At 58.9% G+C, this 26,476-nt stretch overlaps 1 protein-coding gene and 1 long non-coding RNA gene across 16 annotated transcripts in view; one reads left to right on the top strand and one right to left on the bottom strand.

Moving 5' to 3' along the window:
- The window catches only part of LOC116157528 (uncharacterized), a 28,860-nt gene extending 25,923 nt beyond the window's left edge, over window positions 1-2,937 (bottom strand). For both annotated transcript variants that reach the window (XR_004141658.2, XR_004141659.2), the window contains exon 1: window positions 2,704-2,937. This is a non-coding gene — a long non-coding RNA (uncharacterized LOC116157528). The remainder of the gene's footprint in view (window positions 1-2,703) is intronic.
- LOC135323045 (dynactin subunit 1-like) overlaps window positions 1-25,949 on the top strand; it is a 28,995-nt gene extending 3,046 nt beyond the window's left edge. For 4 of the 14 annotated variants that reach the window (XM_064494381.1, XM_064494379.1, XM_064494380.1 and 1 more), the window contains exons 2-32: window positions 9,291-9,536; window positions 9,836-9,914; window positions 10,108-10,142; window positions 10,852-10,872; window positions 13,194-13,211; window positions 14,586-14,606; window positions 15,836-16,027; window positions 16,362-16,559; window positions 16,709-16,913; window positions 16,989-17,067; window positions 17,180-17,339; window positions 17,615-17,719; window positions 17,892-18,083; window positions 18,168-18,284; window positions 18,518-18,670; window positions 19,268-19,428; window positions 19,534-19,702; window positions 19,882-19,950; window positions 20,185-20,247; window positions 20,360-20,509; window positions 20,672-20,833; window positions 20,925-21,056; window positions 21,259-21,384; window positions 21,593-21,735; window positions 21,984-22,150; window positions 23,527-23,541; window positions 23,720-23,853; window positions 23,974-24,166; window positions 24,423-24,502; window positions 24,989-25,078; window positions 25,492-25,775. In XM_064494381.1, coding sequence (XP_064350451.1) covers window positions 9,309-9,536; window positions 9,836-9,914; window positions 10,108-10,142; window positions 10,852-10,872; window positions 13,194-13,211; window positions 14,586-14,606; window positions 15,836-16,027; window positions 16,362-16,559; window positions 16,709-16,913; window positions 16,989-17,067; window positions 17,180-17,339; window positions 17,615-17,719; window positions 17,892-18,083; window positions 18,168-18,284; window positions 18,518-18,670; window positions 19,268-19,428; window positions 19,534-19,702; window positions 19,882-19,950; window positions 20,185-20,247; window positions 20,360-20,509; window positions 20,672-20,833; window positions 20,925-21,056; window positions 21,259-21,384; window positions 21,593-21,735; window positions 21,984-22,150; window positions 23,527-23,541; window positions 23,720-23,853; window positions 23,974-24,166; window positions 24,423-24,502; window positions 24,989-25,078; window positions 25,492-25,629 — 3,795 coding nt within the window. In that variant the 5' untranslated portion in view covers window positions 9,291-9,308 and the 3' untranslated portion in view covers window positions 25,630-25,775. Of the gene's footprint in view, window positions 1-7,362; window positions 7,670-9,290; window positions 9,537-9,835; window positions 9,915-10,107; window positions 10,143-10,851; window positions 10,873-13,166; window positions 13,212-14,585; window positions 14,607-15,835; window positions 16,028-16,361; window positions 16,560-16,708; window positions 16,914-16,988; window positions 17,068-17,179; window positions 17,340-17,614; window positions 17,720-17,891; window positions 18,084-18,167; window positions 18,285-18,517; window positions 18,671-19,267; window positions 19,429-19,533; window positions 19,703-19,881; window positions 19,951-20,184; window positions 20,248-20,359; window positions 20,510-20,671; window positions 20,834-20,924; window positions 21,057-21,258; window positions 21,385-21,592; window positions 21,736-21,983; window positions 22,151-23,526; window positions 23,542-23,719; window positions 23,854-23,973; window positions 24,167-24,422; window positions 24,503-24,988; window positions 25,079-25,491 lie in introns of those variants that run through there. The other 10 variants (XM_064494375.1, XM_064494372.1, XM_064494374.1 and 7 more) reach the window with 10 other exon arrangements.
- Window positions 25,950-26,476: the final 527 nt, after the last annotated feature.

Genomic DNA, 26,476 nt, shown 5'->3' with positions numbered 1-26,476 from the left:
AAGCCTGTCAGAGCCAGCCTGTGCCCCAGCGCCTGGCGCGGTGCACATCCAGGCTTCTGCTCAGCGTCGAGGGCTGTCTGTGCTCAGTGCTTAGGAGACTGCGATGAGTAAAATCTGTCTGCCCTGGAAGAATTGATGATAATGAGACAACGTTTTAAATACACTGTGATACTGTAGTGGAGGTTTTTCCAAAGCGCTACGGGAGGGCAGAGCGGGGAGTGACTAGCCCCACGTGGAGACGTCAAAGGAATCTTTGGGAAAGAGGTGATAACTGAGTCGAGCCTTGAAGATGAAGAGAGAATGGACCTGGTGACGCTTGCAACATTCGCAGAAGCCTAAGGGAGGTAGATTCAGGTGGCTGGAATGTAAGAGAACTTTGGGATCAAAGGAGAGGCGACTGATGAGACTAGATTCATAAGGAGGCCAGGTTTTTAACGGCCTGTAGTTTATGCTAAGATTCAGTTTTGTGGGAGGGAAGCCACTGGAGGTTTTCAGGCAGGGAGGTGATGTGATTGTATTTTGGGAAGCCAGTTGTGGAACTAGGCTGAAAGGGGAGAGTCTGGATCAGGGACGTCAGGAAACTCTTGTAGTAACCTAGGCTTGGCTGAAGGCTGAGTTAAAGATTAGGTCAGTGGGGGTGGGAAGGAGGGTACGAGTCAGAGAGACTGCAGAGACAGAGTTAACCTGACGCAACGACTCGTTGAGAACAGGAGACAGGGAGTTGTTGAGGATGACTCGGTTTTCTATTTTGGGTGGGTGGAGGTGCCAGTGGTAAAGGGGGAATATAGAAGAGGAATGTTTTTTTCTCTTTTTTCTTTGGGGGGGGTAATTGGGTTTATTTATTTTTATATTTGGAGGAGGGACTGGGGATTGAACCTAGGACCTCCTGCATGTTAAGCACGCACTCTACCACTTGAGCTATACCCTCGCCTCTAGAAGAGGAATGTTTTTGAGGGGGGAAGATAGCACGTGTTTTGGATCGTGTTGAATTTGGGGGCTCTTTGGCACTTAGCAGACAGGTGGAAATGTGGGTCTGGTTCAGAGGAGAGTCTGTGCCCTGGGGGTGGCAGGTGGAAGTGGTAGTCGGTGCTGTTGGAATGGATGAGCCCAGCCACGCTCCTCGAAGGCTGAGGATGCCAGAGGAGAGGAGAGGGACTGGTGGGCAAGGTGAGACAGAATGTTGTCCAGGGAGCGACAGAGGAAAAAGTTGCAGGAAGAGAATCAGCAGCCTCTGTTACTAGTGGGAGGTCAGGCAGGATGAGCTTGGAAAATGTACCTTGAGACTGGGCAATGAGGAGATTGTGGTCACCAGGGCGCTTTTTATGTTTTTTAGCGTGAGCAGCTTCTTTGGAGTCATAAGGACAGGAGCCAGGTGGATTGAAGAGTGGACGGGAAGTGAGGATGTGGAAGATGCCCTCACTTTGAGGTTTTTGGCAGGGAAGGAAGGAAGGAAGGGAGATGGTGGCAGCTTGTGGAGGAGTAGCAGAGACTAGAGACAGATTTTCCTGGACTAGAAGCCTTGAGCATGGGTTATCTGATGATGTGTAAGAGCCAGTAGGGAGGTGGCATTTGAAGACACAGAGGAAAAGGTGATGGCTGAATCAGGTCCTTAGAGGAGGGGCGAGGGTTGCCTCTGAAAAGAAGGGGACATCGTTTCCTTGAAGAGCAGTGACAGAAGAAAGGAGAGAACGTGGGGAGAAAGAGGCGGTGATGGATGCATCTAAAATTGCAAAGGAATTCTCATCTAATAGGCTCAGTTTTCCTTCTCAGCAAGTTTACCTGCTGAGGGGTGGGGACCCTGGTGGGGGCTCGAGCAGAAAAGGGACTTGAAAGTGGGGAGGGAGGCTTGAAACAGCTCCCCAGAGAGGAGAGGGGACGAGCGCAGACCCGAGACGGGCTCCGGGAACGCTGATTCCCTCTGACCTTGAACCCTGCACTGTAGCCTTCTCTTTCCTCTTCCTGATCGTAATCGTGGCTGGCAGTTAGTAAGTGCTTGACTCCAGGCACTCTTCTGAGTGCTTCCCAGGCATTTTCCCGTGATTCTGACAACAATCCTGTTAGAAGGGTGTTGCTATTATCCCTGTTTTACAGAAGAGGGAATTGAGAGGATGACTTACTTACGCTTAGTGGTACTTACGTCCGATGAGTCTCTAAGCTCTGCAGAAATGGCATTCCTTCCACTGAGGCCTCAGAGAAAGGCAGAAATCTAATCCCAACTTCCAGTTTCTGGACCTTGAGGGGCTGCAGTTTAGGGCTGCTGAGGAGAGCATGTTACCAGGCCAGTCTGTGGGTGTGATGGTGGCCTGGGTGAGCAGGGTGGTGGGGTCAGATGGTGGCCTGGGTGAGCGGGGTGGTGGGGTCAGATGGTGGCCTGGGTGAGCAGGGTGGTGGGGTTAACGTTGCTCTTGTATTTTTACAGCTACGTAGGGAACTCTGAAATCCTTGTGTGGTTTCCCAGCAACCTGACTAGAAAGACAAGTGATGGATATTGATTTGTTAGGTACTGCAGGCTGAGAAAATAATTTTTTCTGCCAGCTGTGGGACAGGGCAGACTCATAACCTTATATAATAGCATAGATTATTAATACTCACCTTTTATGTTTTCGCCATTGGTGTGATAGGTAGAATTTGTAGGTAAGGCGCACGCCTGGCTTGAGCGGAAGGGGAGAATGGTGAGATGGCATGGGTGGAAAATGGACTTACCTTCTCCTGCTGCAGCCGCTGGAGCATCGTTTCTGTGTCCTTCCTCTTGAGGTTGCCATGGATACGCCTTTGCGTGGTGACTTGAAGAGATTGATTTCCATGATGATCAGATGATGACGTGGATTTAAAAAGAGAAAGGACAGAATGCCCTGCTTCTGCGGAGTGGCCCGTGAGCTGCCCTGACGGCAGAGCCCAGCACAGCCGAGGTGGCCGTGGCTTTGTTGGCTGCTTAGCTTTTGCTGAAGTTGTGAAATGGTGCATCTCTCTCTTTAGGGCGCAGGCTCAGGGTTCCCTGTCTGCAGGGTCCTAGTGCCAGGGACTTGCTGGTTGATTCATGGGGAGGAAGCAGCAGGAACTTTGCATAGGCAGTTGAGGAGGACTCCTGCCAGCTCTGGGAGGGTTGCAGTTCCTGCATACAGGGCTGCCTGCGCTCAAGGGCCTGTTGCCTTCCTGCAAAAGCTCCTTCATTGAGGAAAAGGAGTAGCTTTCCTTCCTGGCTCTTGGAGGTCTGGGCCCTGTGGAGGTGGACCTGGCAATTAGTGGGTACTCCTGGGGGGAGGGGGGTACCGTGGGAGGGGGTAGCCCTGTATTCAGATTAGGAGTGGGCTGCAGATATTTCTGGGGATAATGGGGAGCTGGAGAGGTAAGGAAAGTCCATGTAGGGTCTGAGTTCTGTCTGTCTGAGACCTGCAAGGCAGATGCTGGAACAGGACCTGGGAACCAAGGGCTCTGTGTGCGTCTTCTCTGGGTTCCTGGGCACACCTGGCATCCAGCCTTCCAAGCTTCCAGTCCCTGAGTGTCTGTTCTCCTCTCCTTTCCTCACTCCTGGGGGACTCAAGTTCACGCTTATCCCTTCCCTATTGGTGCCTTTAGAGATGTACAACTTCACCCTAGTTTTAAGAAAATCTGTATCTTGCTCATTAGCATTGTGTTTCATTTTATCTCTTCGCAACCAAATCAGAATACCCAGTGCCTATGCAGTTCAGTTCAAGTTCAAGTGTGCGGTCCCTGCTTTCAGACTGCCTGGATTTCAAACCTCTACGAGTGGGATCTGAGAAAGCAAACAGCTGGGTTATCCCAGGATCAAGGTTAAATGAGGTGAAGCAAGAGGAAGTCAAGGGCTCCAAGGTTGCCGGGTACCAGTTAAAGCAAGAAACGGTGCAAGCTGGGTGCGGAGGGGCTGGTCCTCCTTACTCGTTGCGCCTCGATTCCCGATAATCCGCTGGTTTTCCTGTCATTTCTGAAACTTGCTCCGAGACTGCTGGTAACCTGTTTACCAGACAGAGACTCTTCCCTTCTCTCTTCCCATTTTCCTAGACTTTGTAGCAGTATTCAGTATCACTGAGGAGGAAACCAGAAGTCCAGGGGGTATCTGTCTTCCGGCTGAGGGAACGTGGAACTCGGCGTTGTCCTGTGTGACGAGGGGTGGGGCCCGGCGGTGCTGTTGCAGGGCCGCCTCCCTCCCTGCGCAGCTTAGTCAGATGCACCCCCGCCGCTGACCGGCCGTGAGGCTTGGGTGAGGCGTTTGACCTCTGAGACTCAGTTCCGTCGCCTGTAGGACGCAGGTAGTGGGACCGGTGTTGTCCACATCACAGGTTCACCTTGGAAGGAGGGCGTGAGATGCATGTGTTAGTGGCCACGGTTACAGCTGCCCCGGAGAAGATGCTAAGGACAAGATGATTATCTCTCTGCTAACATGCTCAGTTTCCAATTCTGTTATCAATCATTCTTCCATTCCTCCTGCTAGAAAACGCCCAAGTTTTACTCATTCCTTCACTTCCTCATGCATTCATTCACCCACCTATTTATGCATGAAACATGTGTTTGTACTGTTACCAGCGTCCCCTCTCAGCAATGAGAAGACCATGTCTGTAATTTGTTGAGCACGTACCCTGTGGTAGGCGCTGTGCTAAGTACTCCGGTCTTATTTATTTAATCCTCACAACATCCCTGTGAGGTCAGCTTTACTTCCCCCGTTTTTTGTCAGATGGGGTAACTGGTGCTCTGAAAATACCTCCCCCGGAGTTGATGTGCAGGTGAGGAACTAGGAGAAGCAGAGCTGTATCCAGGTCTGTCACCTTCAGAGCCCGGACAGGCTCACCGCTGCTTTCCCCATGTCTGATCCAACGTGGGGCTTTCTCCAGGCTCTTTTGTACTGTCCCTGAATTGGTCCATTTCCTCTTCTCTGTCTCCGTCTCTCTCAGGAACCGGGTTTAGACCATCCTCACCCCTTGCTCTGTTGCCGCGGCCTCCGTCCTGTGCGTCCCTGTCTTCACCAAGTCGCTCCCGCCTCTGCTCCGCCTCGGTCTCTGCCACCTGCTGATCCTCCTCAAGGAGCTTTCATCATGCAAGTCTCCTGCTCAGGGGGGTCTGGCTCCCCGCTGTTACCGGAGCCAGTTCATCTCTGGCTGGTGTTAAACTCCCTGACTGTCCATACTTACCTTCTGATACAGCTCAGTGTCGACGCGCTAGGCCATTCAAGAAATGTTTGACTCCCTGCACTGAGAGTGACGAGAGCGTGAAGAGGACAGGTTGTGGGCTCCGGTTTGAAAGGCTCCTAGTCTGATAGGAGAACTCATCTAGAATTCTTCACTTCAGCCCAGCCAGTCATCTTTCATTTTCCCCAGGCAAGCAGAGTCCTGTGTCGCTACTCACACTGCGCCCACAGTTTGCAGTGTCGCAGGCCTTCCTGCTCCACAGAGCCACGGAAGCAACTTGTAATTCAAGGCATAGTCGGGTTTTCCTTTTCTTTCCAGCTCACCTTCTTCTTCTCTGTGATTCCTTATAATGTTTATTGTTGAGACATTTTATTTAAGACCTATTCACCACTTCTTATCCAGCGAGGTAGTTCTCTGTACTCCAGCAGCCTCTGCACGTGTTACAGAGCGCTTTGACGTGTGTTCTCTTATTTGAGCCTCACAACGTACGGCAGGTGCTGGTCGCGTTTTCACGGGAGGAAACAGCCTGCACGGACTTAGGTGGCTGTATATGCTTGTGTGGCTAGTGAGTTGTGCTGTGGCTCTTCGATCTGAGCCCTTTTGAATCTTTGAAGGCTGTGTGGCCCCGAGGAAGAGCGCGGCTTTGGGAACCTAGAAGCATGTGACCCAGTGAGCAGACTGGAAAGCCCAGGGGGTTCTGGTTCAGGCTTTGCTTGCGGTTTTGGCTTCACCTCTTGCCTTCTGTGTAGCTTCAGGGAAGTTGCTCAGTTGTCTAAGCCTCAGCTTCTCTGTCAGCACTGGTCCCGGCCTGCCTCTCTGTGGGGGATGGAGGTGTCCAAACCTGAGGACGACGTTGCCAGCTCCCTGGCTTTGAGTTCTTACTCTGCACTGTCCGAAATGTTTCACGTGGATTATCTCAGCTAATCCTCGCAGCAGCTCTCAGAAAGGTTCTCTGCTTGTTCCCAACTAACAGGTGAGGACATTGAGGCCCAGAGATAGGAAGTGACTGGACCGAGTTTATGTAGCTACCATATGCTGAAGCCAGGAATCGAACAGAAGCAGCCCCCGTCTAGAACCGGAACTGCGGCGCTAAACAAGTCTTCTTGAAGGTCCTCTGTAGACTGTAAAGTGCTGTGCTCCTGTGGAAGCCCAGACTGCAGGGAGCTGCGCGGCCCTGCCCACCCGTGTAATGGGGATAGAAGGGAGGGGACAACATGGAGCTTTTGCAGGGGAGGAGAAGAATGGTTTCTTAGGGAGTCTGGCCAGGATTGGAGATGTGGAGAGGGGTTTGGGAGCCGTGTATCTGGCCGTTGGCTATCACTCTACTGTTAGGCTCTCTGGCCTGCCTTAGCAAGAGGGTGGAATGGAGGAAGACCCTGCTCGGCCAGTGAAGCCCAGTGCAGACAAGACAGGTACTTCAGGCCCAGGGCATCTACATCCACGCTGCGCCCAGTGGAGCCAGAGGTCAGCGCCCTGGACAACCCTGTTGGCTACTTCGGGGCAGGGACCCTGAACTGCTGGCTTACAGCCTATGCTAGATGGGTACATGAATGCAGTGGTCTGGGGTACAGAGCCCTCTGGAGACCTCTCACTAGGCTGTATCATCTTACTAAATTAAACATTTTAAATGATAAAAGGAACCCATGGTTATTTTTAAATACATTTTGTGCAATATAGAAAATCAGCTTTTTCATGGTTTCTGTTCAGGAGATGCCTGGGCAGCAAGGCCAGGAGCGCAGGGCGCAGGGGCCAGTGCTGTGGGGGCTGGGGTACGTGACTTGCTGTGTGTGTGGGTGTGACATTGCCGCCATTGCTGCCCTTCCTTTGCTGTGTATTGGGCAGGGGTCCTGGCTCCTCTGGCCCAGGGTACGATTGAAATCCAGACCCTAGTCAGGTGGGTCTGGCCCGGAGGCCAGAAGTTAGAAAGGGGAGGGAGAAAGGAGAGTGAGATACCCTGTTCTGGCCGTGTGCAGGCCCTGTTTTGAAGTGCCACTTGATGCTTGTGGGTCTGCTGAGGTCTCGGATCCTGGGGGCGGGGGTGGGGGTGGCAGGGATGGTGAGGGCGTGCAGACTAGGAGGACCGCCAGGGCTGTGCTCCCGGCCCTAGGACGGTGGGCCCAGTCCCGCATTCCCTGTCCCTCTTGTCCTGGCCCCGGTGGAGCAGGGGGGCATTAGGACCCAGAGGCCAGCGCGGCTCCTGACAAGTCTAGAGCAGCACTAGCGCAGAGTGAGACTCATCAGCTGGCGGCAGGACTCCTGTGTCTGGGTTCAGGAATCCTCCGGCAGCAGGGGCTCTGGCTGCTCAGCCCCCATCTCTGTCCCCATCCCTCCCCCAGCGGGCCACCCAGTGAGGTCCATGGACTGGGGAGGGCCATGCCTGCCGGCTCCTGCGCTTGTCCATGAGGGCCCGGAGCCCTGACCCTCCTGCCTAGCTTTCTGCCTTTTTTCTCTGTCGCTGGCCACCTGGGGGAGGGGGTGGAGGCCAGGGGAGCAACATGGCCCAGAGCAAGAGGCACGTGTACAGCCGGGTAAGTGGCCCTGGTCTGGGAGGGCCCTGGAGAAGGCCTGGGTGCCTGTGGACATTGCTGTGGGGGCTGGGAGACAGGCTGGGGCCACTCACAGCCCCGCTGGTGCTGGACCGCACAGGCTGCCCTTCCCAGCGCTGGGCCCTCGGTGGATACTGGCAAGGCATGACTGCTGACTCTGATTGGAGCTCGGGCCAGAGGTTCCTGCGGGTGGCCAGACCGTCCTGGGGATTCCGAGTGCGGTCGGTGGGCTGGAATGGCCTTGCAGTGAAGCCTTTCTTCCGAGCAGCTTTGTTGTGTGTCACTTGCTCTCCCGCTCTTCTGGCCGAGGCTGAATCCGGAGTGTCCACCCAGTGTGTCCACCCGGGTCTGGGAGGCTGGTTAGGGTTAGGAGGTTGGGGAGAGTCTCTGAGTCTGAGGCCAGCCCTGATGTTACGGTCAGTTTCTTTTATTGTCGGGTCCATGAGAGCCACTCTGCTGTCTCAGGTATGATTTGGGGTCCCGGAGCCCCTGGGAATGTTAGCATCAGCTTCCCAGATGAGCTCTTTGGGGGAGAACGTTGGGGAGTGACTGGCTCTGGCCAGGTTCCCTATGTAGCCAAGTGGGGCGTCAGAAGGGAACCCTGTGGCGTCTTCAGGGCCTTGCTGCCACTTCATGCCTCATTCACCTGTTTGCAAGGCCCCTGGTTCTTGGAGCTGGTATTGCTAAAAATGGCTTAGGTGTGATTTTCTTCTAAACCCTGGGCCTGTTTGGGACCTAATTTCACGTTGTCCTGTCATCACGGGTGTGTCAGAAGCTGAGAGGTTCCCAAGGACAGCGTTCAGTCAGTCCTGCGCTTGTCCATCCGAGGGGTGATAAGGCATCCGTTTGGCCCAGTGGGCGGAGTCTGGGGACAGATCTGAGGTACCTGCCTTACCTGGCCTTCAGTTTTGTTTCCATAGCAGCAACCAGAGTGAAGACTCTCCAGAGCTGTGGGTAGAGAGTTGGTAGCCCAGGCTCAGGCCGGGAAGAAGGGAGTCAAATGGCTGAATGGGCTCCCTGAGGCGTCTGGGAGTGTGACGGGGGGCGTGGGGGTGGGGGTGGGGGTGGGGAGTCAGCCCAGGTAGGAGTGGTGGTGACCTGAGGGCTAGAAGGGGAGGCGGTTGTGTGCCGCTGAAAGGGAGAGGCCTTAGAGAGCCACCTGAACCTCAGGGAAGACAGGCAGCAGGGGGGAGGGGAGCAGGGTTCTGTGGGGTCGCTCATGGACTCGCCTGGCCCATGAGTCAGGGCACTGTGCTGTGGGGAGCCTGGTCTAAACCACGTTATTTGCTTGAGCAGTTCCTCTCCTGGGGGCGGTGTTCCTGAGGGAGCAGCCATGTGGGGTGACACTTACAGATCTATCAGTGAATTCTGATTTATTGTTAAATTTAAGTATAAACTTAAAAAAATTTCTGGCAGATTCCAGAGGAGTCTAGAGAAATTTTAGAACACATCACTGACATTTGTCAAAGGGGAATTTGACAGGGGGGACTTCACCGTGAGAAATGGGGTTCAGGCCAGGGTCCTGACTGGGGCCTTTCTTACCATCAGGATGACACCTCTGACCTGAGGCTTTTAACCCTGCACGTTTGCATGTGTCTTTCAGACTCCCAGTGGCAGCAGAATGAGTGCGGAGGCAAGCGCCCGGCCCCTGCGAGTGGGCTCCCGTGTGGAGGTGATTGGGAAAGGCCACCGGGGCACCGTGGCCTATGTTGGAGCCACACTCTTTGCCACTGGCAAATGGGTAGGCGTGATCCTGGATGAAGCAAAGGGCAAGAATGATGGAACTGTCCAAGGCAGAAAGTACTTCACTTGTGATGAAGGACATGGCATCTTTGTGCGCCAGTCCCAGGTGCTCACCTCCTTTGTGTGTGTGTGTGTGTGTGTGTGTGTGTACACGTGTGCAGGAACGCACGTGGGCGTGGACCCATGCTCTGTTGCATGCGCAGCTGCTGTGCTGGGGCTCCCGAGTCCTGGGTATGAGCTTAAGTCTCTGGATGGGAGAGTGGGAGGTAGTGGGGGAGGGAAGACTGAGAGCCATCCTTAGGGAGACTGCCCTGTACCCCAGGCTTGCTTAGGACCTGGGCAGGGGCCCCTGTTCCGTCCACCCATCCGTGATCTGGCTATAGTGAGTCTGTTCTGTGGCCTCAGATCCAGGTGTTTGAAGATGGAGCAGACACTACTTCCCCAGAGACACCCGATTCTTCTGCCTCGAAGGTCCTCAGGAGAGGTGAGCGCCACCTGCTTGCATTGCTCCTCACACCCGCGAGCCCCCAGGACTTCTCCCCCGAGCAGGGGCCGCGGTGGATCCTGAGATTCTCCACCAGCGCCGTGTGCCCTTGTTACACCCTGCCTGCCCGGCCGCGGTGCTCTGTGCCCCTGCGCCTCAGTGCACACACTGTGTTTCTGTTTGCATTCTGCAGAGGGAGCTGACTCAAACGCAAAGACCAGCAAACCGGTAAGTGGTTGGGGGTGGGCGTGGGGAGCAAGAGGGAGAAAGCGGGAAAGGAGGAAGAGGGGAGGGAGACCCCATCCTAGGCAGGGAGAAGCAGTAGGTGAGTAAACGGAGTTAGCCTTCCAGCCTCCATTCTCCCTGCGAAGGAAGCTTTCTGGGCGTGAGTTGCTGCCTTAGCGCTAGAGGCGGTAGCAGAGCAAAGCTGTTAGGGCCCAGAAGTTCTGGATCCATTGGAACTGAGGCTCAGGGGCCTAAGGAGGCCAGGTCTGACCCTAGTAGTGTCAGCTTCCTGCCTTTTGGTCCCCAAGGCTGCCGACACCTGAAGGCTGTAGGGTAGGGGGAAGGTAGGGACTGGAGGAGTAAGGCGCGCTCGTATTCACAGGTGAATGGAAGGGAGCCGGGCCCTCTGCCACCTGTTGTAGGCTGTGTGCGGAGGGCCCGCTGTAGCTCCCCTCTGCTGCTCTGTCCAGGGTGTGTGAGGTGGGGCTCCAGACTCTCCAGCTTCCCTGGGCCAGGTAGTGGACCTCCTGGAAGCTGATCCTTGAGAGACCCCTCTTCTCACTTAACCCTGGACTTGACAGTGACCTGACTCCCCCCACACCTGTGTGTGCCTGAATTGGTCCTAACACCTGTACCCAGGATGTCTGGCCAGCCAGCGCCGTGTGACCTTCACTCTGTTCTCTAACTCTGCCCTTTCCTACTCCTCATGCAGCGGGGACTGAAGCCTAAGAAGGTGGTGTGTTTACTGTTTGTGCCTGGGTGGGTGAGGGCCATGAGCCCCCTCCCCAGCTGTCCTGCATGTCCCTGGGCTGCTGCATGCCTGTGCGTGCGTGTGCGTGTGCGTGCGCCCTTGGGACTGGGGTGGCCAGAGGACATGGCAGCCTGGCTTTCAGAATTCCTCTGAGGGGTGCAGGGTCCTCAGGCTCAATGTCCAGGCCCAGGTAGCACTGACTGGGGGTGATCCTCACCCGTCCTCACACCCCTGCCCCCACCTCCGGACTTCTAGTCAGAGATGCCGAGCATTCGACCGGAAACAGCAGCTGCATGGAGTAGAGCGTTTACTGGGTTGCAGTGGCTTCTCACTTAGCCTGAACTGAGGGGTAGTGGCAGGGGAGACCGGGGGTTCGGGAGTGGGGGACGTAGGAAGTGAGGAGGTTGGGTCAGGAGGCGGGCGGTCAGGGAACAGAGCACAGGGGGAGCAGTCCTGAGCTCAGAAGCCTGCGCTGTGCCTGCCTCTGGGTGGGGCTGCCGTGACCGCCCCGCCCTCCCTGCCTCTTCCGTCCTCTGGGGCCGCGCCTGCCCGCCTCCCCCGCCCCCGCCCGCCTCCCCCGCCGCCCCCGCCCCGCAGCCTTCCGCGGCCAGCATCAGAGTGCGGCTCAGCCCTGCCGCTCCCGCTCCCGAGGCTCTGGCCTAAGTCGCTGCCATGACCACTTCTTCACACCAGCGCCTGCCCTGGGGGCTGTCCCCAGGCTGTCCCCCCCGCATGTGCCTGTCTGACCTGTACGCCCTGTGCTGTGTGTGTGTTTCTGTGGTTTCCGCGTCGCCAGCCTGTTTCTGGCCCTTTTGACCTTGCATGGGGAGCTGCTAGGTTGAGGCAGTGGGGTGGGGAGGAGACGTATTTTGACGTCTGTTTGGTGGCGGGTCCTCACTTGGGAGTCTTGCCTTGGAGGAGACAATATGCTGGGGTCCTGGCTCAGGACGGAACAGGGATGTAAGAAGGAAAATACCGCCCTTAAGGATGCTGGACCCGCTGCAGACACTTGGCTTTTCCCCTTGATTGTTGTCTCCTGGCTGCGGGTCCCATCTTACCGCAGGCCCCCGAAGAGAGCAGAGCAGGGACCTGCAGTCTGGGGTCTGTGGAGGAGTTCTGGCCGCAGTCCCACCTGGCCCTGGGTGGGGCCTGAGCCGTGCCCGAATCTCGGGGTTTCGGCAGCTGCCTGGGGAAATGTGGCAAAGCCCGGCCTAGGCTCCCTTGCTGCGCCTTGGCTCCCGGTGGGTGCAGAGTGCCGGCCAAGTAGTCCAGGCCCCCACTCGGTCTCCCTCCGCAGTGCTTCTCTCACAGGGAGCAGGGAGCTGCACCAGAACAAAAAAAGGGCTTTTAAAGGGGGAGGGCGGGAGAGAAACCAGACGTCTCTGCAAGGTGCGCAGCCCTTTCTAGAAGCCCGTTACAGACAGACGCAGCCCTGCCTACAACCAGGGGAGAGTTGGGAGAGGAGCCAGACACTGTCATTAGCGCTGCCGCTGCCCAGATGGAATGTTCCCCAGGGTTTCATATGTGCCCTGCAGAGCTGGTGTCATCACAGGAGGGGTGCTCTGGGCGCCCGCACCTCCTGAGCCACCATTAGGGTGTTGTCTGTGTGTATAAGAGACAGAAATGGAGATGATGGGGTTGTGGGCAGAGGGGAGTGAGGGCATGAGAGAGGCTGATGAAGCAGCGAGGCCCGGTGTCCCTGTCCAGTGATACCCTGGTCCCAGAGAGGTCATCGCAGAAATGGGATGGCCCCCAGCCCAGTTTCTTGGAGCAAATTCTTGGGGGTGGGATCTCGGGAAGGGGAGGGAGGAGCCAGAACCAGTTCTTTGGAGGAGGAAGCAGGGCGGGTTCAGGGAGGACTTTGTCCAGTCATGAGGAGGAGGAGGAGCCAGCAGAGCCTGGCGGTTGCTAGGTGACCGAGGAGCAGTGACTCCACCCACAGTGGAGAAGAGGAGGGTGGGTGCATGACGTCAGGCGGAGCTGGTGCTGCGGCCACTGAGGCTGCCATCAGCCTAAGCTGGCGAACTAGGCCGGGTGCCTCTCCGGTGCCTGCCGGAGCCTGGCTGTCCCCACCGCTCACCTGTGGGGGCTTCTGCATCTGAGCTGCAGCCCTTGGCCAGCTGGGGAGCTGCCGGGCCGGGAAGCTGAGGCTGCATTGTTGGGATTTGATGCACTAATCTCCTGTCTCCGCCGCCTTTCCCTCTGTTCGGTCTCTTTCCCTCCCTCCCTCCCTCCTTCCCTCCGTCTGTCCTTCCTCTGTTTCCTCCCCTGGCTCTCTCTGGTTTTCTGCAATGATGAGACAGGCACCGACAGCCCGAAAGGTACTCTTGCTCGCTCTGGTCCTGCTGCCGGGTTGCCAGCGTGATGGTGGCAGCAGGCTGCTGGGGTGGGGGTGGGGGCTGGTTGCCTTCCTCTGTCTACCTGGTCGGGGGAGGAGGACGAGGATGCAGGTGGGGGCAGGGAGGGGCGTGTGTCGCTGCCGTGCCCCGTGCCCTGGGCGTCTGCTGACCTGCCTCCTTTTGGCTCTGAATCTCTGTTCCGGGCCTTGTACCCAGTGGCCTCACAGGTTTGGGCTTCACGCATCTTTTGCTGTGAACTGGCTCTGGGAGCGATTCCTGTGAGAGGATCTGGGGAAGCAGGTCCACATGTTCATGCCTCTAGCAGGCCTGCCTCACCCGACCTTTGCTAGAATGACCCTTGGTTGCACTGCCAGCATCCCACCCTCGCTGGGGTTTGTACCAAGGGGCTTTGCATAGAGTAGCTTTTGACACACAGCTATGGGGGTCACCCAGGGTAGTAGAGGGCGGGGTTAGTCTCCTGGGGAGACCTAGAAGCAGGGCCCAAGGGAAATCTTGTTTTTGCCAGATCTGTGAGACTCTGGGTGGCAAGATCACCGTTTGGGTGTTGGAGTTAATCATCTGTTTCCCACTTTGCAGTGACCTGAGGGGTTTCTGGCTTTGGCTCCGGGCAGTGGTTTCCCAGTGCTGCTGCCCGCCCCCACCTCCTTTCTTGCAGGCGGGTGGGGTTACTTTGCTGAGCTCTGAGCTTCTGGCTAATGCAACATTCATGGTGCTGACACCTGAGCCCTCTGCCCTGGGCTGGGGACTGCTGCGGGAACTGGTCCCGGGGAGGGGGTTGGGGGGCGGGAGGACAGCAGCGCTCCTCTGCCTCGGGGACTTGATCTCCCTCTGCAGGTTCCTGTCCCTCACGTCACATGGGATTTCTAGGGAGTCCTCTGTGGAGTCTGGCACTGGAAGAAAGGGGCTGACCTGGGAAGGTCCTTGGGAGTGGTGGGCGGGTGGGGCTCTGGGCTGGAGTGGGAGAAGGTGTTGCAGAAGGCTGGTCTCTGGAGACCTTCTCTGCCAGCTGCTGCCCTTGGTCTCCTGTGGTTCAGCTTAGGAGACAGGGACTTCTGGGGTTTCCAGGGTGTCTGAAGGGGTGAGGTCTGCAAGGGTAGGACAGAAGCGGGGAAAGGAGCCAGTGGGGAATCGGAGTTCTGAGTTCCTGGAGTAGGACACAGAGATTCACTGGAGGAAGGGGATGGGGTGGGGAGGGAGGGAGCGGGGGGACCGCTAGCCGTGGCCTCATTCCTGTTGCTGCTCCTGCTCTCATTGCTGTCCCTTTTGCTGTCTGTCTGTCTTCCATTGTCCTTTCTTTCCTGACTACTTCTCCTCTGGCTCCTGTTGCCTGTCCAGACCACAACTCGGCGGCCCAAGGTGAGAAAAAGCAGGCCTCTGTACAAGCCACTGCTGAGTGTACACACATTTTAGGCGTGTGCGTGTGTGTGGGCAGGTGTACGGGCAAGTGAAAGTTGGTCACAGTGCATCCTGGCTTCTCTTTTCAGGGGAGTGAGGGGACCGAGGGTAATGACAGGCCCCTCCTGAGAAAATGACTCTTGGCTCTCAGAGGGGGTAGCTTGAATGCAGAAGAGAAGTTAGAGTGGTTGTGGTTAATCCAGGCAGGCTTTCTCGAAGAAGGGCATTTTGACCAGCTTTTGGGTGTGTGTTTGGGGGGCAGGGGGATTGGAAGAGAGGTGAAAAGAACTTGGCTGTGTCAGTGTCAGGGAATGAGGAGGTGGGTGTGTCTGTGAAAGGCTTTGGGTGGCGGGGGGCAGTCTGGCTAGCGCGCAGTCTCTGAGTGTCAGCCCAGCTGGAGAGCCTGGAGGCTCAGCCCTGCGAGGAAGAGCACGGGCAGGCCTGCCTGCTCGGGGCCTCACTCCACGGGGCCGGGGGAGCGTCCTCTGATTGGAGCCCCTGTGTGTTGGGAGAGGGAGGTGACAGGTGGGTTGACTGTACTGACCTTGTTTTGGGGGGAGCCAAGGATTGCAACTTTTACCCTCGCCCTTTTACCTGCCGGCTCCCCTGAAGTAGACCAAGGGAAGGAGAGTCAGCTTCATTTAAAGAGCGGGGAGGGCCTCACAGGGGCGGAGAGCCTCGTACCCCCACTTCTAGCCCAGCCGTCTTTGGGAACGTGAACGTTAGAGATCAGCCTGTTCTTTCTCTCTGGGAAGGACACTGAGGCACTTTTCCCCCTGGGGGAGGAGGGCACAGGCCCAGAGCAACGATAGGATAGTGTTAAGAAGTCGCTAGAATGATCACAAGTGGGTCACAGAGGGGAGGTCTGGGAGTGAGGGATTCCGCCCCAAGGGGATAGTGCCAGAGCTGGGAGGAATGTGGGGTCAGTGCCAAGGGAGGAGCCTTATAATCTTATGTGTCCTTCCATCCCTTCCTCTCCCGCCACCGCCCCCTCGCCCCGGTCCTGTGTCACTGTCTCTGGCTGTGTCATTTTCCGTCTGCCCTCCGCTCTCTCTGTTCTCATTGTGCTCTGATACTCTCTGCCTTTATCCTCCTCTGTCTCTTCTCTCACCATGTCTCATATTCCGTCTCTCTCTCTTTACCACCCCTGCCCCCTGCTCTTTCTGGTCTGCCCCTACCCTCTCCGATAGCCCACCCGCCCAGCCAGTTCCGGGGCGGCCGGGGCCAGTAGCTCCCTGGGCCCCTCCGGATCAGCATCCGCAGGCGAGCTGAGCAGCAGCGAGCCCAGCACCCCGGCCCAGACCCCGCTGGCGGCCCCCATCATCCCCACGCCGGCCCTCACCTCTCCCGGAGCAGCCCCCCCGCTTCCTTCCCCCTCTAAGGTAAGGACTGGGGTCAGCGTGAAGAAGAACCAAGACACAAAGGGGCCTGTCACCCTGGCAGGAGCTTAGACGTTTCCCAGGGCTGGGGGAGGCCCAGAACTTGGGTCAGAAGGGTGGGGACAGCACATAGGCCTCTCGTCACTGACCAAGCTCCCCTTTCCTCTCTGCCCCTCTCCCACACTTGCCCCGTACGCGTTGGGCTTCCCTCGGATGTTCGTATGCCACTTCCATTGACCCTGCGCCTGGAATGACGGCTACATACGTTTCTTTCCGCTCAGCCTCGGTGGGGAAGGTGGGGTGGCTGTGCATAGACCAAGGGGTCTCTCCTTTGCAGGAGGAGGAGGGGCTGAGGGCCCAGGTGCGGGACCTGGAGGAGAAACTGGAGACCCTGCGACTGAAACGCGCAGAAGACAAGGCAAAACTAAAAGAGTTGGAGAAACACAAGATCCAGCTGGAACAGGTGCAGGAATGGAAAAGCAAAATGCAGGAGCAGCAGGCAGACCTGCAGCGGCGCCTCAAGGAGGCGCGGAAGGTGGGGCCTGGGATGAAGGGGGTGTCTGGGGAGGCCCGGGGCCCGGGGAAGCGCGCTGGGAACTGGGCTGGAACCGGAGCCTGGAGTGTCCTGTGAGAAAGGGTGCCTGCTGCGCGCTCGTGCCCCCGCCCACCTCCACCGCTCTTCAGGAAGCCAAGGAGGCGCTGGAGGCCAAGGAACGCTACATGGAGGAGATGGCCGACACTGCGGACGCCATCGAGATGGCCACTCTGGACAAGGAGATGGCCGAAGAGCGGGCCGAGTCCCTGCAGCAGGAGGTGGAGGCGCTGAAGGAGCGTGTGGACGAGCTCACCACCGACTTGGAGATCCTCAAGGCCGAGATTGAAGAGAAGGGTAAGGGCCAGGAGCAGCCGGGCACCGAGTGGCAGGGTCGGAACCTTGTCTGAAAGTGTCGATTGTCTTCCCCAGGCTCGGACGGGGCTGCGTCCAGCTATCAGCTCAAGCAGCTCGAGGAGCAGAACGCGCGCCTGAAGGACGCCCTGGTGAGGTAGGGCCCTCTGCTGCTGGGCTCGCCCGGCTGCCTCCAGACGGGTCAGGGCGGCCATCACGCGGGGGCTCTGACACACGCCCTCTCTCCTTCTCTCTCCACTTTCCCCCAGGATGCGGGATCTTTCTTCCTCAGAGAAGCAGGAGCATGTGAAACTGCAGAAGCTCATGGAGAAGAAGAACCAAGAGCTGGAAGCTGTGAGGCAGCAGCGGGAGCGGCTGCAGGAGGAGCTGACCCAGGCAGAGAGCACCATCGACGAGCTCAAGGAGCAGGTCTGGGGGCCCAGCGCCTTGCCTGGGGCGCCCCCGCCGACCCCCCTGCTGGCCTGGGGCGCCCAGCGCCTTGCCCGGGGCGCCCCCGCCGACCCCCCTGCTGGCCTGGGGCGCCCAGCGCCCTGCCCGGAGCGCCCCCACCGACCCCCCTGCTGGCCTGGAGGGCCCAGCACCCTGCCCGGGGCGCCCCCGCCGACCCCCCTGCTGGCGCCGCCTCTGGGTGCTGTCTGGGCCCCTTTCAGCAGCCTCCTCCCTGCCCCCTCCCGGTTACACAGGTGGACGCCGCTCTGGGTGCTGAGGAGATGGTGGAGATGCTGACGGACCGGAACCTGAATCTGGAGGAGAAAGTGCGGGAACTGAGGGAGACCGTGGGCGACTTGGTGAGAGAACAGCAGGCCCCTGACCTCTGACCCTGGGGGGGTTGGGAGGGACTTGCTGAGGGATGGACTGACCTGTGACCCCTGACCTTGGAGCAGGGCGTGTGGTGAGTGAACCCGCCCCGGCCTGTGCCCTCCCCCTGACTTTCCTTCCCACCACCTCGCGGCCTCCCAGGAAGCGATGAACGAGATGAACGACGAGCTGCAGGAGAACGCGCGCGAGACGGAGCTGGAGCTGCGGGAGCAGCTGGACATGGCGGGTGCGCGGGTCCGGGAGGCCCAGAAGCGGGTGGAGGCGGCCCAGGAGACGGTGGCAGACTATCAGCAAACCATCAAGAAGTACCGCCAGCTGACCGCCCACCTGCAGGTGCCTGGTGCCCCCTGCGCGCTGCCCGCGGCCGTCCCGGGCCCCTCGGGAGCCGGCCGGGCCTCACCGTCTGTCCCGCCCCAGGACGTGAACCGCGAGCTGACGAGCCAGCAGGAGGCGTCTGCGGAGAGGCAGCAGCAGCCGCCGCCGGAGACTTTTGACTTCAAGATCAAGTTTGCTGAGACAAAGGCCCACGCCAAGGTCAGGGGAGTGGGTGGGCCGGAGACGGCTGAGTGCCGGGGCGCCAGCCCGGGCGCGGCTGTGCGCTGACTTGGCCGGGGCTTCTGGGCTCAGGTTCCTGGGTGGGGGGGGTGGTTTGGAAGCCTCCTGGCCTGGGCTTGTCCCAGAAGCAGGGCACGGGGTGGAGCATGGCATGGCGGTTACGAGGTTCTCTCCAGCCTTGCTGAGAGCCCACCTCTTCGTCTGCCTCACAGGCAATTGAGATGGAATTGAGGCAGATGGAGGTGGCCCAGGCCAACCGGCACATGTCCCTGCTGACAGCCTTCATGCCCGACAGCTTCCTTCGGCCAGGCGGGGACCACGACTGCGTCCTGGTGCTGCTGCTCATTCCTCGTCTCGTTTGCAAGGTACAGTCTGTCCATCCCATGCTCCGCCGGAGTCTGTTGACCTTGCTCTGAACCGGGCCTTGCGGATGCCAAGGAAAGGCATCAGGCAGCGCCCTTGCTCGCAGAGTTCGCGATGCAGTGAGGAGCACAGTCAGCAGGGGCCCAGGCAGACGTTTCTTACGCGTGGCGGGTGACGGTGGGGAGGTGGCTGCTTTGAGAGAACACAGCTGGGGATCTGACTTAGATAGAGGGACATCACTGAAGGTATAACGCTTGAGGTGAGACCCAGAAGATGCCTACGAGTTAGTGGGGAGATAATTGTCAGGAGAGCATTCTAGGGAGAAGGGCAGCAGGAGCGGCGGCCTGAAGGCTTGGGAAGGAGCTTGATCCCACTGGTCCTGCTATCCGTCCATCCCCACATCCCAGATCCCCAGAACCACCGGTGACCGCGTCAGTGCCCTCTCCCCGTGTACGGCTCCTTGCCCGTCTGAGAGCTGTCTCTGCTTTCTCCCTCACGTCTCCGTGCCCCGCGCGTAGTTGCTCAGCTCCGTGTATTCCTAAGTCTGCGTTCTCCGTTCTCTGCCCTGAGCCCCAGGTCTCTGGTGCTTCCTCCCACAGGCAGAGCTGATCCGGAAGCAGGCCCAGGAGAAGTTTGAACTAAGTGAGAACTGTTCAGAGCGGCCGGGGCTTCGAGGGGCTGCGGGGGAGCAGCTCAGCTTTGCTGCCGGGCTGGTGTACTCGCTGAGTTTGCTGCAGGCCACCCTGCACCGTTACGAGCAGTAAGTGACCCCCGAGCTCTACGCCAGGGCCACGGGCCCGGGACTGGCTGGAACTGACATTGCCTGGGAGACCCTGGCCTCACAGGGCCCTCCGCTGGTCTCCAGTGCCCTCTCTCAGTGCCACGTGGACGTGTATAAGAAGGTGGGCAGCCTCTACCCCGAGATGAGTGCCCACGAGCGCTCCTTGGATTTCCTCATCGAGCTGCTGCACAAGGATCAGCTGGATGAGACTGTCAATGTGGAGCCTCTCACCAAGGCCATCAAGTACTACCAGGTCTGGGGCGAGAACCCTGGCTTGGCCCGGGAGGAAGGGAGGGTTTCTTCTGCTGGGCGCCCTTGCTCTCTCATACCCCTGGAGTCCCAGGATACCTGGGGCTCAAATTGCAGTTTGGGAAGAATTCTCCATTCTTCCAAGGCCTGAAGGCCGTCTGCCTCTTTGTCATCCGTCTTCAGCACCTGTACAGCGTCCACCTCGCCGATCAGCCTGAGGACAGCACCATGCAGCTGGCCGACCACATCAAGGTGAGGTGTCCGGGCCGGCGGCTGAGCCCCTTAGAGAGACCAGAAACAGAAGATATCAGATCAGGCCCTTAAGGGGTGTCACGTAGGACTGGGACAGGGTCACTAAGGCCAGATCAGGGAAGCCAGAGGGCCCACTATGTACGGAGGTCAGCCGAGGGCGGAGACTCCTTAGAGGTGGTGACGGGGCAGAGGGCCCCCTGCTGAGGGCTGAGCGCCGTGCCTCCGTCCTCACAGTTCACGCAGAGCGCCCTGGACTGCATGAGCGTGGAGGCGGGCCGGCTGCGCGCCTTCTTGCAGGTGAGAGCACAGCTGGGTCTGCGTGGGCTCCTCTTCTTTCTTGGTCCCCGCCTCCTCACCCTCAGCCCCAGTACTGACTGGGTTCCCCATGCATTTCCTACTCCCTGAGCAGGGTGGGCAGGAGGCTTCAGATATTGCCCTCCTGCTCCGGGACCTGGAAACATCGTGCAGCGACATCCGCCAGTTCTGCAAGAAGATCCGAAGGCGAATGCCAGGGACGGATGCTCCCGGGATCCCAGCTGCACTAGCCTTCGGCCCACAGGTTTAGGGCCGGGAGGGGGGACGGGAAGGAAGCTGAGTAGAACCAGGAGGGGCCTGGCATGGCAAGATCGGGCTCTGGTTGGGGGACAAGGATGGTTTTGAGAGAGCTGGGGGCTGTGGTGCTGGGCCCAGGGTGGGCTCCTGACTCTGACCGGTTGCACAGGTATCTGACACCCTCCTGGACTGCAGGAAGCACTTGACGTGGGTGGTGGCTGTGCTGCAGGAGGTGGCAGCTGCCGCCGCCCAGCTCGTTGCCCCGCTGGCGGAGAATGAGGGACTGCCTGTGGCTACCCTGGAGGAGCTGGCTTTCAAAGCAAACGAGCAGGTGGGCCGGGATGGCTGGGCTGAAGGTGGTGCTGGGGGAGCCAGCTGGGCCCCCTGTGTGGAGTTCTCACTGTTGCCGTGGGCTCCTACAGATCTACGGGGCTCCCTCCAGCAGCCCCCATGAGTGTCTGCGCCAGTCATGCAGCATCCTCATCAGTACCATGAACAAGGTGGCCACGGCCATGCAGGAGGGAGAGTACGACGCAGAGCGGCCCCCTAGCAAGGTGGGTGGGGAGCCCCTTGGAGGCCTCCGGGGGCCTGGAGGACCTGGACTGCCAGAGCTACTGCTGTTACAGGAGGGCTGGGAGGCCGAGGGAAGAGATTTGGAGAAAGCAAGGAGATTTTCCCTGTGACCAGATCTCTAAAAGGAGCACCTTGGTGACCTTCTCTCCCCGCCCCACCCTCTGCCCTGACCCTGACCCTTAGCCTCCCCCTGTTGAGCTGCGGGCGGCAGCCCTTCGTGCGGAGATCACAGACGCTGAAGGCCTGGGCTTGAAGCTTGAAGATCGAGAGACAGTTATTAAGGAGTTGAAGAAGTCACTCAAGATTAAGGTGAGGGCAGGGAAGGCTCAGGACCTGGGGGGCCAGGAAGTACTGTGGGGCACAGGGCAGCCGTGGTGTGGGCTGAGGGGGGGCTTGGTGCCTGTGATCAGTGGGAGTTCTTGGGGGGCCTGAGGGAGCCTGCTGTCTCACGGTCTAGCCGGGTCCCTGGGGGGCCGTGGGGGTGTAAGGGGACTAGACGCGCTCTGCCCTCGTCCAGGGGGAGGAGCTCAGTGAGGCCAACGTGCGGCTGAGCCTCCTGGAGAAGAAGCTGGACAGTGCGGCCAAGGATGCAGATGAGCGCATCGAGAAGGTCCAGACCCGGCTGGAGGAGACCCAGGCGCTGCTGCGGAAGAAGGAGAAGTCAGGCACCTCCCCCGGGCCCTGCTCACTCCAGCCCTCCCTCTTGCGGCAGCTCTCTGCCCCCCAACCCAGGCCCCCCTGTAGTGAGACTCCCCCAGGGGCACAGCCCCATGGTGTGGTCCCAATCTGAGCCTCTTCTGCCCCTGGCTCCTCACCGGCAGGGCCGCTCCTGGGACCCGCCGGGACTGAGGAGTGGGGATGGGGCCCTGGGGAAGGGGCTCTGCCCAAGCCCAGCTTCTCCTTCACAGAGAGTTTGAGGAGACGATGGATGCCCTTCAGGCTGACATCGACCAGCTGGAGGCAGAGAAAGCAGAGTTAAAGCAGCGGCTGAACAGCCAGTCCAAGCGCACGATCGAGGGGCTCCGGGGACCCCCTCCCTCGGGTATTGCCACCCTGGTCTCTGACATTGCTGGGGGTGAGTGCAGTGGGGCCGGCCCAGAGGAACCTGAAAGGCCTCCCTCCCGCCCTTGGTCGCAGTTTGACTTCTGCCCCCTCTTACCCGCCTGGACGTTCAGCTGGGAATGTGCTTGCCCGGTGTCACTCCGTGGCAGCTTTCACCAAGCACTTACTTCTCCTGAGGTGTGTGGCGTTGTCTGACCAAGTGGGGGCAGTGAGGCATCAGCGAGTTGTCCGTGAAGCTCAGCGTTACAGCATCAGTTAGACGCTGGTAGATGTCCCTTCTGGTTCTGCGGTCTGGCCTTTCTGTCCCAGCCGTGACTTACGAGGGCCACCGGCCTGCAGCAGGCGGGGCTCGCGGCCGTGGCGCCCAGCAGGGCCCGGTGCTCGCCCCTCGTTCCTCCTCTGCGTGGCCATTACGTTTTCTCCGCTGAGTCCATGTGGCTTCACCCTGTGGTGTGGTTGTCCCTTCCATTGCTGAATTCGCCCAGTGTCACCTGGGGCTTGTGTTCTGACCTTTGCCTGGTCTCTTTGTGTGGCCAAGGCTCCTTACTTGGAGTTTTTCTGGCTTCCAGGCCTCATCTCCCCAGGTTCCTAACCAAGGTCACGGTCATTGCCATCGTCGTTCCCATCTACTGTATAGTTTGCTTTTGTTCTCTCTTCCGCTTCTTGCTTACCCTCCTCACCTCCAGCAGACAAACTCATTGTAGTGGAATTAAATCCTCAGGATCTCTAGATCCCCCTGCTGGGCCTCTCCTGTCAGCTGGCCTCACCTAGGGTCTGCTCCTCATTCGGAGGCCCCATCACTGGTGCTGCTTGATACCGGAGGTCACCAAGTGTCTTCTTGACTGTACAGTCTTCATGGTGCAGATGTGTCCATGTTCCTTGGGAGAGGAGTTTCCAGAATTGCCACATTGTGTTGTTTTAGCATGAGTTCTTTAAACAAATATTGGTTCTTAATCTATGAAACTTCCCACCAAAAAAAAATGGTGACTTTTGCCTCAGAGCAGTGGGGGACCTGAGGGACAGGGAGTGTGTCTGCATCTTCAACGTAAGTTTTGCCGCTAGGGGGCACCGAGGGTCTCGGGAGCCTTCCGTCTGCCTTTCTTGGAGATGGAGTACGAGGCAGGAACGGCCTCATGCCCCACGTGCTTCCTCCAGCGCACACTCCCGCGGCCACTCTTCCTCGCACCCCGTCTCGTGGCCTCGCTCCCCTTTCTGTCTTTCACACGCTCTTTCCCCTGAGAGAGGCAGGGTCTTGCTAGAGAAGGTGTGGTGATCAGGAGAAAGGTTTTCCCGCACACCCGGGATTCCTCTGGTGTGTCCCCCTCACGCCCAGATCATCTAATTCCTCTCTCCTCTTTTCCTGCTCCCCGTGGGCTGTCCTGAGCACAGAAGAGCAGCAGCGAGGTAGAGACCCATCCTGGCTGGGGGTGAACAGGGCTGGTGGGAGTCGGGGCTGGGGGCGCAGGGTGAGACTTGCCCCTGGGGAGCAATCAGGACTGGAGGTAGGAGGGGATGATTGCGGGTGGAGGCCGTCTTCAGCCCTCTCCACCTGAGCTGATGACATTTGCTGTGGTCCTCACAGGCGGTACCCCCGGACAGGCTCCGGCGTCTGTGCCAGGCCCAGGGCTGGTGAAGGACTCGCCGCTGCTGCTTCAGCAGATCTCTGCCATGAGACTGCACATCTCCCAGCTGCAGCACGAGAACAGCGTCCTCAAGGTGAGGGGGTCCCGGGGAGGACGGGTCGAGGTGGCATGTAGCTGCCTCACTGATGACAGGCAGCAGGGCCTGCTGTCACCTCTCACTGCCACCCCTCTTCCTTCGTCCCCTCCTTCACAGGGAGCCCAGATGAAGGCGTCCTTAGCAGCCCTGCCCCCTCTGCATGTGGCGAAGCTCTCCCTCCCACCCCACGAGGGCCCTGGCAGTGAGCTAGCCGCTGGAGCGCTGTACCGCAAGACCGCCCAGCTGCTGGAGACGTTGAATCAGCTGAGCACGCACACCCGCGTGGTGGACATCACCCGCGCCAGCCCTGGTATGGACCTGCCAGCTCCGGGGATGAACCACAGATCCCCGCCTTGCCCCAGAGATGCAGTCCCTGCCCGGGCAGTTCTCACGCCGGGAGGCTCCGCCAGCACTGCTCCGTGGCCTCTGTGTTCAGTTTGCTCGATTCGCCTGCTCTCTTCCGTGTCTGCCCCGTTGGAGGGTCCAGCATTTGCACTCTTGACCCTTAACCCAGCTCGGCTGCCTGCCTGGGCCTTGGTGGCCTCACTGGCCTGCTCTCCCCACAGCTGCCAAAAGCCCCTCGGCCCAGCTCCTGGAGCAGGTGGCTCAGCTCAAGGCCCTAAGTGACACCGTCGAGAAGCTCAAGGTCAGTTTGGACCCCGCCCTTTCTCACCCTGCGGTGCTCATTTCAGAGCGCTCGCTGGGGGGCCCTGAGCACACTCACTTCCACCGGAGGTGCCGGGGTTCCTGGAGCCCAGCCCTGTGCTCGACGGCCCGCTGGGGAGGGGGTGGCAGGGAAGGCGGGGTTCCTGCCTTGGGAGCTCACTCTCAGGACAGATTCTCATCAGCAAAACAGGTTGAGCGTGTGGTTCAGGTGCTGCTTCTGTCAGAGCTGAGGTCACTGCGGGGTAGGATAGTCGGGGTGGCTTCCCAGAAGCTGCAGAGCCTGAGTTGGGCCTTGAAGGATCTGTAAAGTAAGGATGTTGGGTAGCGGTGGGGTTGGAGTTGAGAGCAAAAGTGTGGTGATGAAGAGGAGTGGGTCCCTGCTTCCTTGGTCTGAGTGTTCCTGTGAAACCACACTGGGCTAGCTGGTGGGGTCCCCTGAGTGAAGCCTCTTCCCCTCCTCCACCAGGATGAGGTCCTTAAGGAGACCGTATCTCAGCGCCCCGGAGCCACGGTCCCCACTGACTTTGCCACCTTCCCCTCATCAGCCTTCCTCAGGGTAAGGGGGAGTGCGGGGAGGAGGGTGGGCAGTATGGAGGGCTCAGGTGGGCCCTTCCCCTCTCCCCAGAATTTGAAGAGGCCCCTGGGGTCTCAGGTCCAACAACTGCACATCTGAGTTACCTCGCCCAGCCTTACTTGGAAGCAACTTAAGAGTGCTGGCAAGGCTTCCAAAAATTCCAGTATTTTCGCAAACATCTTCTATGACTTTCGATATCAGGATGGGCTGAAAACTCCCTTGTCAGGCTGTGTACCCCAGTTCTGATTTGGAAAAAAATGTGCTCGTCATAACCGAGGAGCCTCAAAGCCTCAGGTCCTGAGAGGCTGCCTCGGTCTCAGCGCTCAGGACCGTGTCAGGGGCACACGGCACAAGTGAGCCCCTGACCTGGGGCCTCTTCCTCCCCCAACCCCCAGGCCAAGGAGGAGCAGCAGGACGACACTGTGTACGTGGGCAAAGTGACCTTCTCGTGCGCGGCTGGCCTTGGGCAGCGGCACCGGCTGGTGCTCACCCAGGAGCAGCTACACCAGCTTCACGGTCGCCTCATCTCCTAAGTGCTCCTTCCCCCGCGGTCCCCTTCTCCCCTCAGCCCTCCTGGGGCCGCTCTGCCTGCCGCACAGCCACCTCGGCCAGCCCCCGGGTGTGGAGAGCTCTTCCTGCCCCGGTCAGCCTCACCCCCACCCGTCAGTGTCCCGCCCCGGCCCCTTGACGTGGGTTGCCCTATTTCCATTCCCCGGCCTCTGCCAAAACCCGCTGTTTAGCTGCTTCCTCCTTCCTGAGGAGCCTCAGGGGCCATGGGGGGCAGGCTGAGACCCCACCACAAAGGTTGAGTGAGGTCCCCCTAATGAAGGACTTCACGCCTTGATCGAGGCCACCTCTGCTTCAGTGCTTTCTTTGTGGTGTTGGGAGTGGTACGTGGGCCATCTGATTCGGAGCAGGAGTGGAGGACAGGGGATGCGAGGAGGCTTGGCTGTGCCGGATGGGAAGGCAGTGATCTGTAGAATGCTGTGTCCCTCAAATTCACATGCAGTAAGTTTCTCTGAGCAAGGGGGCAGGGGCTAGACCGGGCGCTCGGCACCTGAGTTCATTTACGGAGGTAGGAGGGTCAGGAGTGTTTAGCCTCCGCCAGGCCTGCCTCTGCTTCCTGGATCTTCCACTGGCCTTCAAGCCAGCATTTGGAGCTGGGCTAATGGTACGATCACCTCTCCAGCCAGCTTTCTGATGCGCTGGCCATGGTCTCCCCATAAGACCCGGGACCTCTCAGAGAGAACATTACAGATCAGTAAGAGCAAAGAGAAGTTACAAACGCTGCTCCCAAGTCCCCCTACAAATGAGTGTCACCTGAGGAGCCCCTTTGAAAAAACTTACAGCTTTTTGGACATTGGCCCAGATCTGCTGGAA

The sequence above is a fragment of the Camelus dromedarius genome, chromosome 15, assembly GCF_036321535.1.
Source record: "Camelus dromedarius isolate mCamDro1 chromosome 15, mCamDro1.pat, whole genome shotgun sequence".
NCBI lineage: Eukaryota > Metazoa > Chordata > Mammalia > Artiodactyla > Camelidae > Camelus > Camelus dromedarius.
Note: the sequence above shows the minus strand (reverse complement) of the source record. Positions and strands in the feature narration are given on the sequence as shown.